General features: G+C 43.9%; 1 protein-coding gene across 6 annotated transcripts in view; it reads left to right on the top strand.

Annotated features, from left to right (window-relative positions):
• Nucleotides 1-15733, top strand: part of MFSD6 (major facilitator superfamily domain containing 6) — a 108891-nt gene that overhangs the window by 59000 nt on the left and 34158 nt on the right. For all 6 annotated transcript variants that reach the window (XM_056536375.1, XM_056536377.1, XM_056536373.1 and 3 more), the window contains one exon: nucleotides 3222-3319. In XM_056536375.1, the coding sequence (XP_056392350.1) occupies nucleotides 3222-3319 (98 nt within the window). The remainder of the gene's footprint in view (nucleotides 1-3221; nucleotides 3320-15733) is intronic.

The following is a 15733-nucleotide window of genomic DNA, read 5'->3' as shown; positions in this document are numbered from 1 at the left end:
TACGTAAAAAAAATAAATTCACTAAAATGTGTGTGTCCCCCCCAAATTTCACATTTATTGCAAGGGTTAATAGCAGAAAATACCCCCCAAAATTTGTAACCCCATCTCTTCCGAGTATGGAGGTACCCCATAAGTTGACCTGAAGCGCACTACGGGCGAACTACAATGCTCAGAAGAGAAGGAGTCATATTTGGCTTTTTGAGAGCAAATTTTGCTCGGGGGGCTTGTCGCATTTAGGAAGCCTAAATGGTGCCAGAACAGCAAAAGAACCCCCACATGGCATACCATTTTGGAAACTAGACCCCTTGAGGAACGTAACAAGGGGTACAGTGAGCATTTACCCCCCACTGGTGTCTGTCAGATCTTTGGAACAGTGGGCTGTACAAAATTTTTAATTTGCGCAGCCCACTGTTCCAAAGATCTGTCAGACACCAGTGGTGGGTAAATTCTCACTGGACCCCTCATTACATTCCGTGAGGGGTGTAGTTTCCGAAATGGGGTCACATGTGTTTTTTTTTTTTTTTTGCGTTTGTCAAAACCGCTGTAACAATCAGCCACCCCTGTGCAAATCACCTCAAATGTACATGGTGCACTCTCCCTTCTGGGCCTTGTTGTGCGCCCCCAGAGCACTTTGCGCCCACATATGGGGTATCTCCGTAGTCGGGAGAAGTTGCATTACAAATTTTGGGGGGCTTTTTTCCCTTTTACCTCTTGTCAAAATGAAAAGTATAGGGCAACACCAGCATGTTAGTGTAAAAAATTAATTTTTTACACTAACCTGCTGGTGTAGACCCCAATTTCACCTTTTTATAAGGGGTGAAAGGAGAAAAAGCCCCCCAAAATGTGTAAGGCAATTTCTCCCGAGTACGGCGATACCCCATATGTGACCCTAAACTGTTGCCTTGAAATACGACAGGGCTCCGAAGTGAGAGCGCCATGCGCATTTGAGGCCTGAATTAGGGATTTGCATTGGGGTGGACATAGGGGTATTCTACGCCAGTGATTCCCAAACAGGGTGCCTCCAGCTGTTGCAAAACTCCCAGCATGCTTGGACAGTCAACGGCTGTCCGGCAATACTGGGAGTTGTTGTTTTGCAACAGCTGGAGGCTCCATTTTGAAAACAGTGGGAGGGGAGGGGGGCTGTGTAGGGGTATGTGTATATGTAGTGTTTTTTACTTTTTATTTTATTTTGTGGTAGTGTAGTGTAGTGTTTTTGGGGTACAGTCACACGGGCAGGGGGGGTTACAGCGATTTTCCCGCTGCGAGTTTGAGCTGCCGCGCAAAATTTGCTGCATCGCAAACTTGCAGCCTGATACTCACTGTAAGCCCCCTGCCCATGTGAATGTACCCTGTACATTCACAAGGGGGGACCTCCAGCTGTTGCAAAACTAGTTATAGTTTTGCAACAGCTGGAGGCACACGGGTTGGGAAACACTGAGTTAGGAAACAGACAATGTTTCCCAACCAGTGTGCCTCCTGTTGTTGCAAAACCACAACTCCCAAACATTCTCAGGCATGCTGGGAGTAGTAGTTCGGCAACATCTTTAGAGCCAGATGTTGCCGAACTACAACTCCCAGCATGCTTGGAGTTGTAGTTTGCAACATCTGGAGGACTACAGTTTGCAGACCACTAATACAGTGGTTCCCAATCTGTGCCCTTCCAGATGTTGCAAAACTACAACTCCCAGTATGCCAAAACTGTCCAGGCATGCTGGAAGTTGTAGTTCTGCAACATCTGAAGGGCCAGATGTTACAGAACTACAACTCCCAGCATGCCTGGACAGTAAGGGCATGCTGAGCATGTGTAGTTTTGCAACATCTGGAAGGGCACAGTGGTCTCCAAACTGTGGACCTCCAGATGTTGCAAAACTGCAACTCCCAGCATGCCCAGACGCCAAGGGCTGTCTGGGCATGCTGGGAGTTGTAGTATATAGGGTCCCAATACAGCAATGCATGTCGCTTTACGGCGACGTGCATTGCTGTAAAGGGCCCGACCACGGCTGAAGATCAACTCGCCTGTCGCCGCCGCCGCCATCTTCCTCGCCGGGATCCGGGTCTTCAGGGACGAGGTAAGTACCGGGGCCGGTCCCCAGCACTCCCCCGTCCCCCGCCGCGCCCTCCGGTCTTCCTCCCGTCCTCTCCAGACTTCAAGGGTTAACTAACCGACAGATCGCAGGGAATAGGAGGAGGTGGCAGGCTTGCCACCTCGCTCCTAGTCTTCAGCATGGTCCTGGCTGTCTGTGACAACCGGGATCATGCGAAATTACCGGGTGGTCGGGTCCCAGAGACCCGATCAGCCCGGTATCGCCACAGATCGCAAGGGCAATTTCCCTTGCGATTTGCGGCGATCGCCGACATGGGGGGCATACATGGCCCCCCTCGGCGTTTGCCCTGGATCCCTGCTGAAGGATTTCAGCAGGGATCCGCTTCCGATCTCCGCCGGAGACCAGGAAAAGACATGATGTATGCATACGTCATGGGTCCTTAAGACCCAGGGTGTGATGACGTATGCATACGTCATGGGTCCTTAAGAGGTTAAGGTCCACATAATCAATACCATCAATGATGAACAAATGTTTGCTTGTCAGTTCATCCCTGTGATCCCTTTTTACTTGGGATATAAATTGGCCAGTTCAGCAGATATGTTAAGCGCCTGTCGTCAATAAACCTGAAATTGCTTGCATTTGTTTGTTTGTCACAAAGTTGCATGAAAGCAGTCAGGGCTCTGAATAACTGCATTAAGTGACTATGTATAGTTCTGGAAATCCAACAACCTGACAGTATGAGAGTACAACAACTTTTTAGGGTGTATAGCATGGCATTTTAGGTGTATATTCTGTGACGAATTGTCTGCTCAATTTGCCTTTTGTATATGATATGTACTTTATGCATGATGATTGATATAGTTTATCATTGTTGCTGTCAGCCTGGAGCTGCTTTCTCTTTATGTTTAATAAAACGAGTACTTTTAACAGTAAATTATTAGAATTGCTTTCTGAATCTGTTAACAAGATGCCGGGCCCCTGTGACTACCTTTTTAACTTCTGCAATCAGAAGATCAACCGACTTCTATTGTGCTGTAAAATGAATATTTTTGTTGGAGCATATGTTATTGATCACTGTCAGTTGGAGAATATGAAGAGAGGCATGGAGATTAAATATTTGTGAATAAATTGATGCTTTTATAAATATTAACAAGGTCTCCTCTACTTTTATCACAGGGTGCTGTACATTGGCCTCGCTTGTAATACTGCACGTTATCTGTATATTTCCTACATGGAAAATGCTTGGACAGTACTCCCCATGGAAGTATTACAGGGTAAGGAAGCTTTTAAGGGTGCATATTTTGTATTTGTGTGGCATTCTATCCTATGTTTTAATCAAGTGTTTTTCAATATAATGTTTTACTGGACTGTTATGGAATAAATACTGAAATGTACACTTAGAGAAAAAAAACCTTGGGGGAAGAAATAAAGAAACAGGACAGTGTATATGTGTTTAATGGAGACCTACAACTGCTATGGTATAATTCTAGTACAATTATATAATTTGTAAGTGCATATCTGGATATTAGTCTGGATATTAAAGACAATCATTAATTCTGTCCTGGTAATCTCTTCTGGATTTAATTCTGGAGTGTAATAATATTACAGGTTACAGTCACTAGATTCTGGACAAGGATTGTTGATCCAGTGATTTATTCTGATTGCCGTATTTGTAGTCTGTAAGGAGGAGGGGAGGGGTGGTTTGCCTTTCTCTGGATCAACACTACGCTGTAATAGGCTGAACTGGATAGACCTTTTTCTTACAGCCTTAAAAACTGTTACTATCTGAAGGCAGCCCTAAGTACTGACAGATATCCTGCTTTCTGCATATAGTTTAGTCTTGTGTTAGTGACATTTAGTTATTTGAATGAAGATAGCATGAGCATATGACTAGATTACAATCATCATAGTGTTATATATCTCTTTGTTGTATTAATATTGCTGATCACAGCATTAGGGCTTGCCTGGTCTGAGTTATACATTAATTTTTCTGTTCTGTTCTTTCTTGTCATGCACATCCCTCTCTTCTGTCAGTTTAATCTCTTTATTTACTATATCTGCTATTCTTATAGTTTCAGCTCCCAGTTAACCATGCAATAATTATATGGTAGACATGCTTCATGTCATTCAGTGTCTCTTGTGTGACTTTGTTACAGCAACACACTCCAGATGCTCTTATCTAATTCTCTATCTAGAGCTCTCCTGGCGCAGGCTTATGTGACTCAGAGTATTGATTTATACACAGTTTTGACTGCTGTTGGTTGAATTGGTATATTTCTGGTCTCGTGCATATACTTCATTTGAATAATAATAAATATAATCCTGCAATGGTGACAGAAACAATTTAAAGCTTAAATAGTACCTATCACCAAATATACACTTTTTTTTAAACTAACTCTGGCTTTGTTCCCTACTCCTAACACTGCAAAAAAAAAAAAAAAAACAGAAATTTAAAAAGCTCTGTATCATACCTTTCTTCTTGCTCACATAGTGCAATCTCCCAGCAGGAGAGATTTCCCAGCCGGCATGACATCACTGAAGCCGGCTAGGGGACTACTTCTGCCCTCACATTGTTGCAGTGCTGTGATGAATAGAAGACCTCAGGCTCTGTGCAACTTTCAGTCAGGCTCTATGCATGTTTCAGTCAGGCTCTTTGCATCTTTCAGTGAGGTTCTGTGCAGCTGTCAAGCTCAGTGCAGAAAAACACTTCCTGAGTTTGGTCTCCTGCAAGACTGGGAGAAGACCAAACTCACTGAATTAATTGTGGCAGGGAACAGAACTAACTAAAAAACGTATTCCCTATCTGCAGGATATAGATCTCCGCAGGATATAGCAATCTTTGAGTCCCCCATAGAGATACGAAAGGAGCGTTGCGCCCTAACTTTGGGCGGGGATTCTGAGGTGCCGCTCCTGGGGAGAGCCAGGGCTTCGGCGATTGGTCCCTCTGCGATCTAAAACGTATCCCCTATTCTGGTGTAATGTACATATGGTATACCTGCCAACACCAAGAAATTATCTGGGTCTGTTTAAAACCCAGCAGCTCTAGGCCTTGTCATGCACCTGAAGATCACAGAATTTCCAGGACTAATACAGCAAGCAATATTCAATATTTGGAAAGGCAACGATAATGTAATAAAATATCCCCCCTGTCCCCTCTTCCAGCTTAAGACGCTTGTCTGAAGAGTTCCAGGCCTCCCAGACAGCTGGATATAGTTTCTTGCAAACCCGAACAACAATTAATTGAACGGAGAGCTGTAGATCCAGTCACTGTTTACCTGAAGCAACTGCTTTAATTAAACTGTTTGCTTTGTGTAAAGTGACAGCAGTAAAATTATTATGGGTACACTGGGTGGTTCAAGGAAGCGAAAACACTGCTTTTATGTTAAGAAATAAAAAGGTTCATATAGTTATTAACCCTTTAAGGACGATGCCCATTTTGGTCTTAAAATGTACCCGTCAGATCCAACAAAAAACTTTTTTTAATATATCACTCAGTACCTAATCCTGATCATGTACATCTAATTTTTATGTGTCTAGCACCTTTATTTATTTTATTACACTTTTAATTTAGCTCACTAGCCTGAATTCCTCTCAAAGGGAGGGGGCGTGGCCTCACTGTGCAAGTCTCCGCCCCCTCCCTCAGTATGCTGTCTGCTCAAATCTCCCCTAGCATTAGCAAAACTCCTGCGCTCACAGCTGTCAATCAAGGAAGTGTGTCCATGACATAGGTGATGACGCATGGAAACAACAGGACTAATATGTGTCTAAGCAGGCAGGGGGGGGGCAGTTTGACTGGCTTTTTCAGTATGAAATACTGAAATTTTTCTAATGAAAGCAATTGCAAAATCTTTTGGTTTTGCATGCTTTACAACATATCCAAAGTTTTTGTATCTGACAGTGCCCATTTAACCCCTTGGGGATGGATGGTTTTTCCGCTTTTTGCACTTTGTTTTTTTCCTCCTTACCTTTTGAAACTCATAACCCTTTCAATTTTGCACCTAAAAATCCATATGATGGCTTATTTTTTGTGCCATCAATTCTATTTTGTAATTACATCAGTCACTTTACCCCCAAATCTAAGGCGAAATGGGGAAAAAAAAATCATTGTGCGACAAAATTGAAAACGCCATTTTGTACATTTTGCGGGCTTCCGTTTCTACGCAGTACGTTTTTCAGTAAAAATGACACCTTATCTTTATTCTATAGGTCCATACGATTAAAATGATACCCTACTTATTGGGGATCGACCGATTATCGATTTGGCCGATATTCACGATTTTGGACATTATCGGTATTGGCAATTACCTTGCCGATAATGACCTGGCCAGAGACGACCACTGCCCCATTGCCTCCCCCATCCCCGGTTTTATAATTACCAGTTGCCGGGGTCTGCGCTTCTTCTGCCTCCTGCGGCGTCCTGCGCTGTTGCTGTGCGCTGCGCAATGACGAGTGACATCCTCAACGCAACGTCAGTCAGTGCGCACAGAGACCGCGGACCCCGGGAACAGGTAATAATAAAACCGGGGATGGGACCGACAGGGGGAAAGAAGCGGGCGGCGGTGGTCTCTGGCCAGAGGATAGGCAGGGGGAGGGCAGCAGCGGTGGTGGTTAGACTAGGGAGGACCCCAGGACAGGCAGGGGGAGAGAAGCGTGTGGCGGTCTCTGGCCCCTCAAAAACCGCTGCAGTTCATTTATTTAAAGTGCCTGCTTTAAATAATTGATTGGGAGTGGCTTCTACGGGGCTGGAGGAAGAAATGGCCTATAACCTATACCGGAATATCGGTATAAATTATTGGATATCGGCCTGAAAGGTCACAGATTATCGGTATCAGCACTAAAAAAATCTATATTGGTCGATCCCTACTACTTATATAGGTTTGATTTTGTCGTTCTTCTGAAAAAAATCCTAACTACATGCAGGAAAATGTATATGTTTAAAATTGTCATCTTCTGACCCCTATAACTTTATTTTTCCGCATACGGGGCGGTATGAGGGCTAATTTTTTTGTGCCGTGATCTGAAGTTTTTAGCGGTAACTTATTTTTAATAGCTTTTTATTCATGATATAAAAAATGAGCAAAAATATGCTATTTTGGACTTTGGAATTTTTTGGCGCATACGCCATCGACCGTACGGTTTATTTAACGATATATTTGTATAATTCAGACTTTTCCGCACGCGGCGATATCACATATGTTTATTTTTATTTACAGGTTTTTTTTAATGGGGGGGGGGGGGGAAAGGGGGTGATTCAAACTTTTATTAGGGAAGGGGTTAAATAAAAAAAATATATATATATTCACTGCACACACTGATCTTTTACATTGATCAATGGTTTCTCATAGGAAACCATTGATCAAAGATTCTGCCGCTTGACTGCTCATGCCTAGATCTCGGGCACTGAGCAGTCATTCGGCAATCGGACACCAGGAGGCAGGTAAGGGGACCCTCCTGCTGCCCTACAGCTGTTCGGGATGCCACGATTTCACCGTGGTTATCCCGAACAGCTCCCTCAGCTAACCGGAATTAGTTTACTTTCACTTTAGACGAGGCGTTCAATTTTGAACGCCGCCTCTAAAGGGTTAATAGCGTGCGGCACCGCGATCAGTGCCATGCGCTATTAGCCATGGGTCCTGGCTGTTGTTAGAGGCCAGGCCCGACCCGTGGCCGTGCGTTATAGAAAGGGAGTGGGCGAAGGGTGTACAGGTACGCCCTCCATCCCCAACAGGTTGGGGACCAGGCGATTTTTTTTTTTTTTTTTTTTTGCAATTTAGTTTTTTCCTCCTCCCTTTCTGAAAATCCCAACTCTTTCAATTTTGCATCTACAGACCCATATAAGGACTTGTTTTTTCCATCCCCAATTTACATTGTAATGACTTCACTTATTTTATAACAATCTGCGGCGAAACAAAAAAAATATTAGATCGTTGTTCGATCAGTAATCCAAAGGTCCAATAAGCCATGGCAGGCTGGAGCACTGATCAATGCTATGCTATGGCATAGCATTGAGCAGTGTATGCGATCTGACGCAGGGCGTATGGATACGCCCTGCTTACCGAGTCCTTAAGGAAGCAGGGCGTATCCATACGCCCGTGGGAATTCCGGTCCCCACCGCTAGCCGGTTGGGGACCGGAGCCGGATGCCTGCTGAAATCGTTCAGCAGGCATCCCGGCATATCGCCCAGGGGGGTCATTATGCCCCCCCATGTCGGCGATGGCCGCAGATCGCTGGACAATTCAGTCCAGTGATCTGCGGCGATTCTGGGTCAATCGGGTCTCCGGTGACCCGGTATTACTGGCTGATCGAGGCCGTCTCTAACTGCCCCGAACAGCCGTAGCCAGCAGGGCTACAGGGTACACTCACATGGGCGGAGGTTTACAGTAAGTATCCGGCTGCAAGTTTGAGCTGTGGCAAATTTTCTGCCGCTGCTCAAACTGCCAGCGAGAAACTACTGTGAACCCCCGCCCGTGAGACTGTACCCGAAAAACACTACACTACACTAACACACAATAAAATAAAAAGTAAAAAACACTACGTATACCCCTACACAGCCCCCCTCCCCTCCCCAATAAAAATGAAAAACATCTGGTACGCCACTGTTCCCAAAACGGAGCCTCCAGCTGCTGCAAAACAACTACTCCCAGTATTGCCGGACAGCGGTTGACTCTCCAAAATCCCCTTCTCTACTGCGCCCGCCGAACACTTTACATAGATATATGAGGTATGTGCTTACTCGAGAGAAATTGGGCAACAAATATAAGTATAAATTTTCTCCTTTTAGCCCTTGTAAAAATTCAAAAATTGGGTCTACAAGAACATGCGAGTGTAAAAAATGAAGATTGTGAATTTTCTCCTTCACTTTGCTGCTATTCCTGTGAAACACCTAAAGGGTTAAAACGCTTACTGAATGTCATTTTGAATACTTTGGGGGGTGTAGTTTTTATAATGGGGTCATTTGTGGGGTATTTCTAATATGAAGACCCTTCAAATCCACTTCAAACCTGAACTGGTCCCTGAAAAAAAGCGAGTTTCAAAATTTCAAACTTTGAAGCCCTCTGGTGTCTTCCAAAAGTAAAAACACGTCAATTTTATGATGCAAACCTAAAGTGCACATATTGGAAATGTGAATAAAAATAAAAAATATTTGGAATATCCATTTTCCTTACAAGCAGAGAGCTTCAAAGTTAGAAAAATGCAAAATTTTCAAATTTTTCATCAAATTTTGGGATTTTTCACCAAGAAAGGATGCAAGTTACCACAAAATTTTACCACTATGTTAAAGTAGAATATGTCACGAAAAAACAATCTCTGAATCAGAATGATAACTAAAAGCATTCCAGAGTTATTAACCCCTTAAGGACCGGGTTTTTTTCCGTTTTTGCATTTTCGTTTTTTGCTCCTTGCCTTTAAAAAATCATAATTCTTTCAATTTTGCACCTAAAAATCCATATGATGGCTTATTTTTTGCGCCACCAATTCTACTTTGTAATGACGTCAGTCATTGTGCCCAAAAATCTACGGTGAAATGGAAAAAAAAATCATTGTGAGACAAAATTTTAAAAAAAAAGCCATTTTGTAACTTTTGGGGGCTTCCGTTTCTACGTAGTACATTTTTCGGTAAAAATGACACCTTATCTTTATTCTGTAGGTCCATACGATTAAAATGATACCCTACTTATACAGGTTTGAATTTGTCGCACTTCTGGAAAAAATCATAACTTCATGCAGAAAAATGTATACGTTTAAAATTGTCATCTTCTGACCCCTATAACTTTTTTTTATTTTTCCGTGTATGGGGCGGTATGAGGGCTAATTTTTTGCGCCGTGATCTGAAGTTTTTAACGGTACCATTTTTGCATTGATAGGACTTATTCTTTTTATTCATTTTTTCATGATATAAAAAGTGACCAAAAATGCACTATTTTGGACTTTGGAATTTTTTTGCGCGCACGCCATTGACCGTGCGGTTTAATTAACGATATATTTTTATAATTTGGACATTTCCGCACGCGGCGATACCATATATGTTTATTTTTATTTTTATTTACACTGTGTTTTTTTTTTTTTATGGGAAAGGGGGGGTGATTCAAACTTTTAATAGGGAAGGGGTTAAATGATGTTTGTTCACTTTTTTTTTTTCACTTTTTTTTTGCAGTGTTATAGATCCCATAGGGACCTATAACACTGCACACACTAATCTTTATCATTGATCACTGGTTTCTCATAAGAAACCAGTAATCGATGATTCTGCCGCATGACTGCTCATGCCTGGATCTCAGGCACTGAGCAGTCATTCGGCGATCGGACAGCGAGGAGGCAGATAGGGGCCCTCCCGCTGTCCTGTCAGCTGTTCGGGATGCTACGATTTCACCGCGGCTATCCCGAACAGCCCACTGAGCTAGCCGGCATGCTTTCGGTTTCACTTTAGACGCGGCGTTCAACTTTGAACGCCGCATCTAAAGGGTTTATAGCACGCGGCACAGCGATCCCGCTATGACGGGAGTGGACACATGACGTTACAGTACGTCATGTGTCCTTAAGGGGTTAATGTTTAAAGTGACAGTGGTCAGAATTGCAAAAAATGGCCGAGTCCTTAAGGGGTTAAAATTGTAAAAAAAAAATGTAAAAAAATTTTGCTCCACTATTTTTTTAAATTTTTTATGATGGAAAATAGAAAGTGTTAATCAAGGGATTAAAATTCCATCTTCTGACCCTTGTAACCTTTAAAGTTTTTCTGCATACGGGGCTATATGAGGGCTCATTTTATTTTATTTTTTGCAGTGTAGTCTGTAGTTTATAGCAATACTATTTTTTGCTTTGGTGGGACTTTTTTTTTATCACTTTTTTTTTATTATTTTTTTTATGGTATATGAAGTGCCAAAATGCACAATTTTGAACTTTTGAACAAGACAGGGACAACAGTATTTTTTCACCCCAAAATATACACATTTGTTTGAACCAATGTATATTACAAATACAGTACATACAAGGCCGGTTCTGCCTATAAGCAAAATAAGCGGCCGCCTAAAGCACTCTCTTGATGGGGGCGCTGCTCTGCCCACTGCAAGAAAGTTAGTAGCCAGCTAGCATCTGAAGCACCCGCTCATTCAAAGCACCCACATCCCACCCCAGTGCCATAATAATCTGCATTCTTTAGCCTGCTGAAGGAGCGCAGAACCACCTCCAAGGCAGGCAGGCAGGGCAGGTCCGTCCAGCATCCTGAAATACATCCGCCCCATCGTGCGTGCGCGTGCCTTCATACATCCGCCCCATCACTGATGCCTCATGACAACACAATTCTGTCTCCGCCCATTCGCCACAGGCACTACTGTCCGTTGATGGGGGTTTGTGTGCAGATACTTAAAGCATGTGTAAGTGCACAATTATGTATGTTTGTTCACTAGGGTGGCAAAAATCTTGCACCAGCCCTGTACACATATGTTATCATCTACAATATATAAAAACATTTTTGTAAATGAAAGTACACTTTTTAAATCAAGGTAATCTCACAAGCACAGTCGAATACACAGGATGACCAAACAGGACTCTCTTGTAAAATCCTGTTAGGTATAATAACATGGTCTTGTTGATTTCAGCAGACACCTTCACTAGACTACAGTTTTCTTCTATGTGCATTTTTTACATTAATACATAACATTTACATAAGCTAAAAAATGTTCTGTGAACCACCTACCAGTTGTCCTGGAGGAAAATAAAATCCAATGGTATGTTGATTACAAGATCCCTTATCGCAGAAATAAAAAATGCTAAAACATTTTTGGATAGAGAGGCCAATAATGACTGGGACCTAAGTACATTGCAAAAGATTAAAATTATGTATTTGCTGGTTATATAATTGATTGCATCAAGCATTTCAACTTGAAAATGCTGAATGTGTTGCCTTTATATTTTATTAATGTAAATATCTTGAAGTGCCAATGTAGAAAGCAGAGTCTCCTGAGGCTTGTGTTCTGGCAATTGTGCTACAGAACTCGAGTGCTAACCACAAACAGTCAGGAAGTAAAGAGGAGGAAGTAATAATGCCCATATCCTTCTTGATGCATGCAAATACTCTTTTATGTTCCTGGAGTGAAGAAGCCGACCTTAAATAAAAATGGGCTGACTCCATGTGTACTCTGGCAGACAAGTAGCTGTCAGAAGTCTTTGATGTGTGCTCAAGGCAGTGGTTGCCCCAAAATCATAACTTCCTGGCATGAGAACTGGGAAAAAGCAAATGCATTTGTACTTTTACCTACAAAGTGCTACATCTTTAGTTAGAATTGTATTTTAACAATAGTATGGGAAGTAAAAAATGTAACAACATATTTTCTCTATCGGCTCCATTGGGGGACACAGACCGTGAGTATATGCTGCTGCCACTAGGAAGCTTGACACTAGGCAACAAGAAAAGTCTGCCCCTCCCAGCAGGATATTCCTGCCCACAGGCAGCTGGGTTAATCAGTTTTAGCTTAGTGTCTGTTAGGAGGCAGATGCTGGTATGGTGTTCTCTAGACCTGGTCTATTCTTTTTTTATTTTTGAGATTAGGGATGTTTAGTATTTTTCTCTCCCTTTTATTTCACTATTTTCAGATGGGGACTCAGGAACATAGCGTTCACTGTTTCCCCATTTGCGATTAAAGGGGCACAGACATTGTGGATGTACTGTCAACCCCTTCTCGCAAACGGTCAGCGCCTGGGGTTGTACCTCATGGGTCCGGGTCCTCCTACTTTCCCTGCTCGTCTCGCTGTCTCAACCCAGCATGATGCAGGTGACTAAAAGCTGACTGAAGACTTCATGAGGTAAGTTTGCCAAGGGCAGGTGAGTATCTCCCCCCTTTTCCTTCAGGTTCCCATCATCCGTCAGGATTTTCAATCTCTGTAGCCCCCCTGTTTGGAGCCCACTCCTTTTTATAGGCTCCCTGCTCGGCCATTCTGATGTGTGGGGGCAGCTTATGTGGTGCAGGTCTTCTCCCTCATGTTTTTGTCTTACTTTATTAAGTGTTTCTTTTCTACATTATGCGCCTTTTTGCAGATAGGTTTTCCGGTACCGGCGCATGTTCGAGCCGGCATGGAGTTTTCGCAACGTCTCATCTCCTGATGCGACCTGGGCAGAGATAATGCTTACAAGCGCACTGGCGCATGTTCACGCTGACATGATCACGCACGGCCGACAGCTCCACTCCTTCCGGCCATACTCCTTTTTTTATTTATTATGCATTAAATGTATTTATTATGTATTACTTATAGGGCAGTCGGGGATGTTTTCCTATAGCTGCTGGCTTCTCTTTCAGGACCCCCTGTTTGTGTACAGATGGACAACTCCACAGGGTGGCGCACGCAACTTAGCGGCTATGGACGAAGTCTCAAAGATCCTTCTATATCCCCTCCATATCAGCTATTCACATACCAGGTGTGAAATCTTGGGAGACGGACTTTCTTTGCCGCTCCTCAGCCGAGCCCCAACAAATGGTCTCTTCTTCCGGAAATCTGCAACCTCTGGGGCACTTCAGGCGTGGACCTTTTCGCGTCTCACCACAACCACATAGTTCCTCGGTTTGTGGCGAACTCCCGGGACCCCCTGGCTCTAGCCATGGACACCCTGGTGATTACTTGGTCCCACTTCATCCTCCCATATCTTTTCCCTCCTCTTGCCCTTCTTCCAGGGTCCTAAGGAAACTCAAGTTGAGGGCGTTCCCGCCATTCTAGTGGCTCCGGACTGGCCCAGGCAGGTGTGGTACGCAGACTTGGTTCGTCTGGTGGATGACGTGTCACCGTGCCTTCCACTTCGATGATATCTGCTCTCTCAGGGTCCTCTTGCCACCCCAATTTACAGTCCCTGCATTTGACGGCGTGGTGGTTGAGACTGTGGTTCTTAGAGCTAGGCGATTCTCTCCCCAGGTAATTCGCACTGTGATCAGAGCGGGCAAGCCCTTTCCTGCAAAGATTTACCACCATAATTGAGGGTCTTATTTTCTTTGGTGTGAGGCTCCATTCTTTTTCACCCTCACCTGGCGTCCGATCCTCATGTCCGGACCGTTCTCTGAGGCCTAGCTCATGCTACCCTGCTTTACAGGTCACCTGCTCCCCCCTGGAATCTCAATCTGGTTCTCGGGCCCTACAGGGGGCTCTTTTTGAACCTCTCGGGGATGTTTCTCTTAGTCTCCTTTCTTGGAACGTGGCCTTCCTTATTGCAGTCATTTCTATTAGGATGGTTTCGGAGCTAGCATCCCTATCCTGTCGATCTCCCTACCTGGTTTTACTCTAAGACAAAGTGGTCTTTCGCCCGATGTAGTCCTTTTTACCTAAGGTTGTTTCTGCCTTTCACCTCAATGAGGACATTGTCCTTCTGTCTTTTTGTCCTGCTCCTTCTCATCCCAGAGAGTGTTTGCTCCATTGGCTTGATGTGGTACGAGCTGTTTGGATTTACCTCTGTCACTTCTTCCTGTCGCTAGTCCTGACTCCTTCCTTGTCCTTATGGAGGGTAGTCATATGGGACTTCCTGCTTCAAAGTCAATCATTTCGCAGAATCTTACTGCTGCGAAGGGAAGACTCCTCTTCAGGGTCTCATCTCTTTCCACTCATTTTGTCAGAGCCTCCTGGGCTCTCCGCAACAAGGCTTCTGCCTTGCAAATCTGTAAAGCAGCTACCTGGTCATCTTTACACACTTACAAAATTCTACCAGGTACATACCTTCGCATCTATTGATGCTAGTCTGGGTCGCAAGGTGTTGCAGGCGGCTGTGGCTCAGCCTCCCACCTGAGTTGGGAATCATTTACCCACCCCGGGGACTGCTTTGGGACATCCCATGGTCTGTGTCCCCCAATGGAGCCGATCGAGAAAGATTTTACGCTAAGCATAAAAATCTCCTTTTCTCTGAGGATCCATAGGGGGACACCGCTCCCTCCCATTTGTTCTGGTTTCCTGGTTTAATTGCCTGTCCGAGGGTGTTCTCAGTTAATTTTTATTCTGTGGTTCCTCGGACGGTTCTGTTTTTTCCTGACCTGTTGGTCCTCTCCTACTGCTCTGGGACTAAACTGATTAGCCCAGTTGCCTGTGGGAGGGTATATCCTGCTGGGAGGGGACGACATTTCTTGTTGCCTAGTGTCAAGCCTCCTAGTGGCAGCAACATATACCCATGGTCTGTGTCCCCCAATGGATCCTCCGAGAAAATTTTTTACGGTAGGCATAAAAATCTCCTTTTTAATGATTAAAATCTACACAGGAATCTAATAAATAAATTATCTCACATAAGTAAGTACACTTGTATATATTTTATTAGATCTTTTCATGTAACATCATGAACCCCTTAAATGGGCACTGTCAGATACAAAAACTTTTGATATGTTGTAAAGCATGCAAGACCAATAGGTTTTGCAACTGCTTTCGTTAGAAAATTTTCAGTATTTCATGCTGAAAAAGCCAGTCAAACTGCCCCCCCCCCCTGCCTGCTTGGACACATACTAGTCCTGCTGTGTCAATGCGTCATCACCTACATCATGGACACACTTCCTTGATTAAAAACTGTGCGCACAGGGCTCACAGAGGAAAAAACCTCCCACTATCAGCTTGTGTCCCGCTACTGTCAGTGAGGGCAAGCTGGGAGTTGTAGTTTTGTTAATGCTAGGGAAGATGTGAGCAGACAGCATACTGAGGGAGCGGGCGGAGACCTTTAGTGAGGCCACACCCCC

The sequence above is a fragment of the Hyla sarda genome, chromosome 8 (genome assembly GCF_029499605.1).
Source record: "Hyla sarda isolate aHylSar1 chromosome 8, aHylSar1.hap1, whole genome shotgun sequence".
Taxonomy (NCBI): domain Eukaryota; kingdom Metazoa; phylum Chordata; class Amphibia; order Anura; family Hylidae; genus Hyla; species Hyla sarda.
Note: the sequence above shows the minus strand (reverse complement) of the source record. Positions and strands in the feature narration are given on the sequence as shown.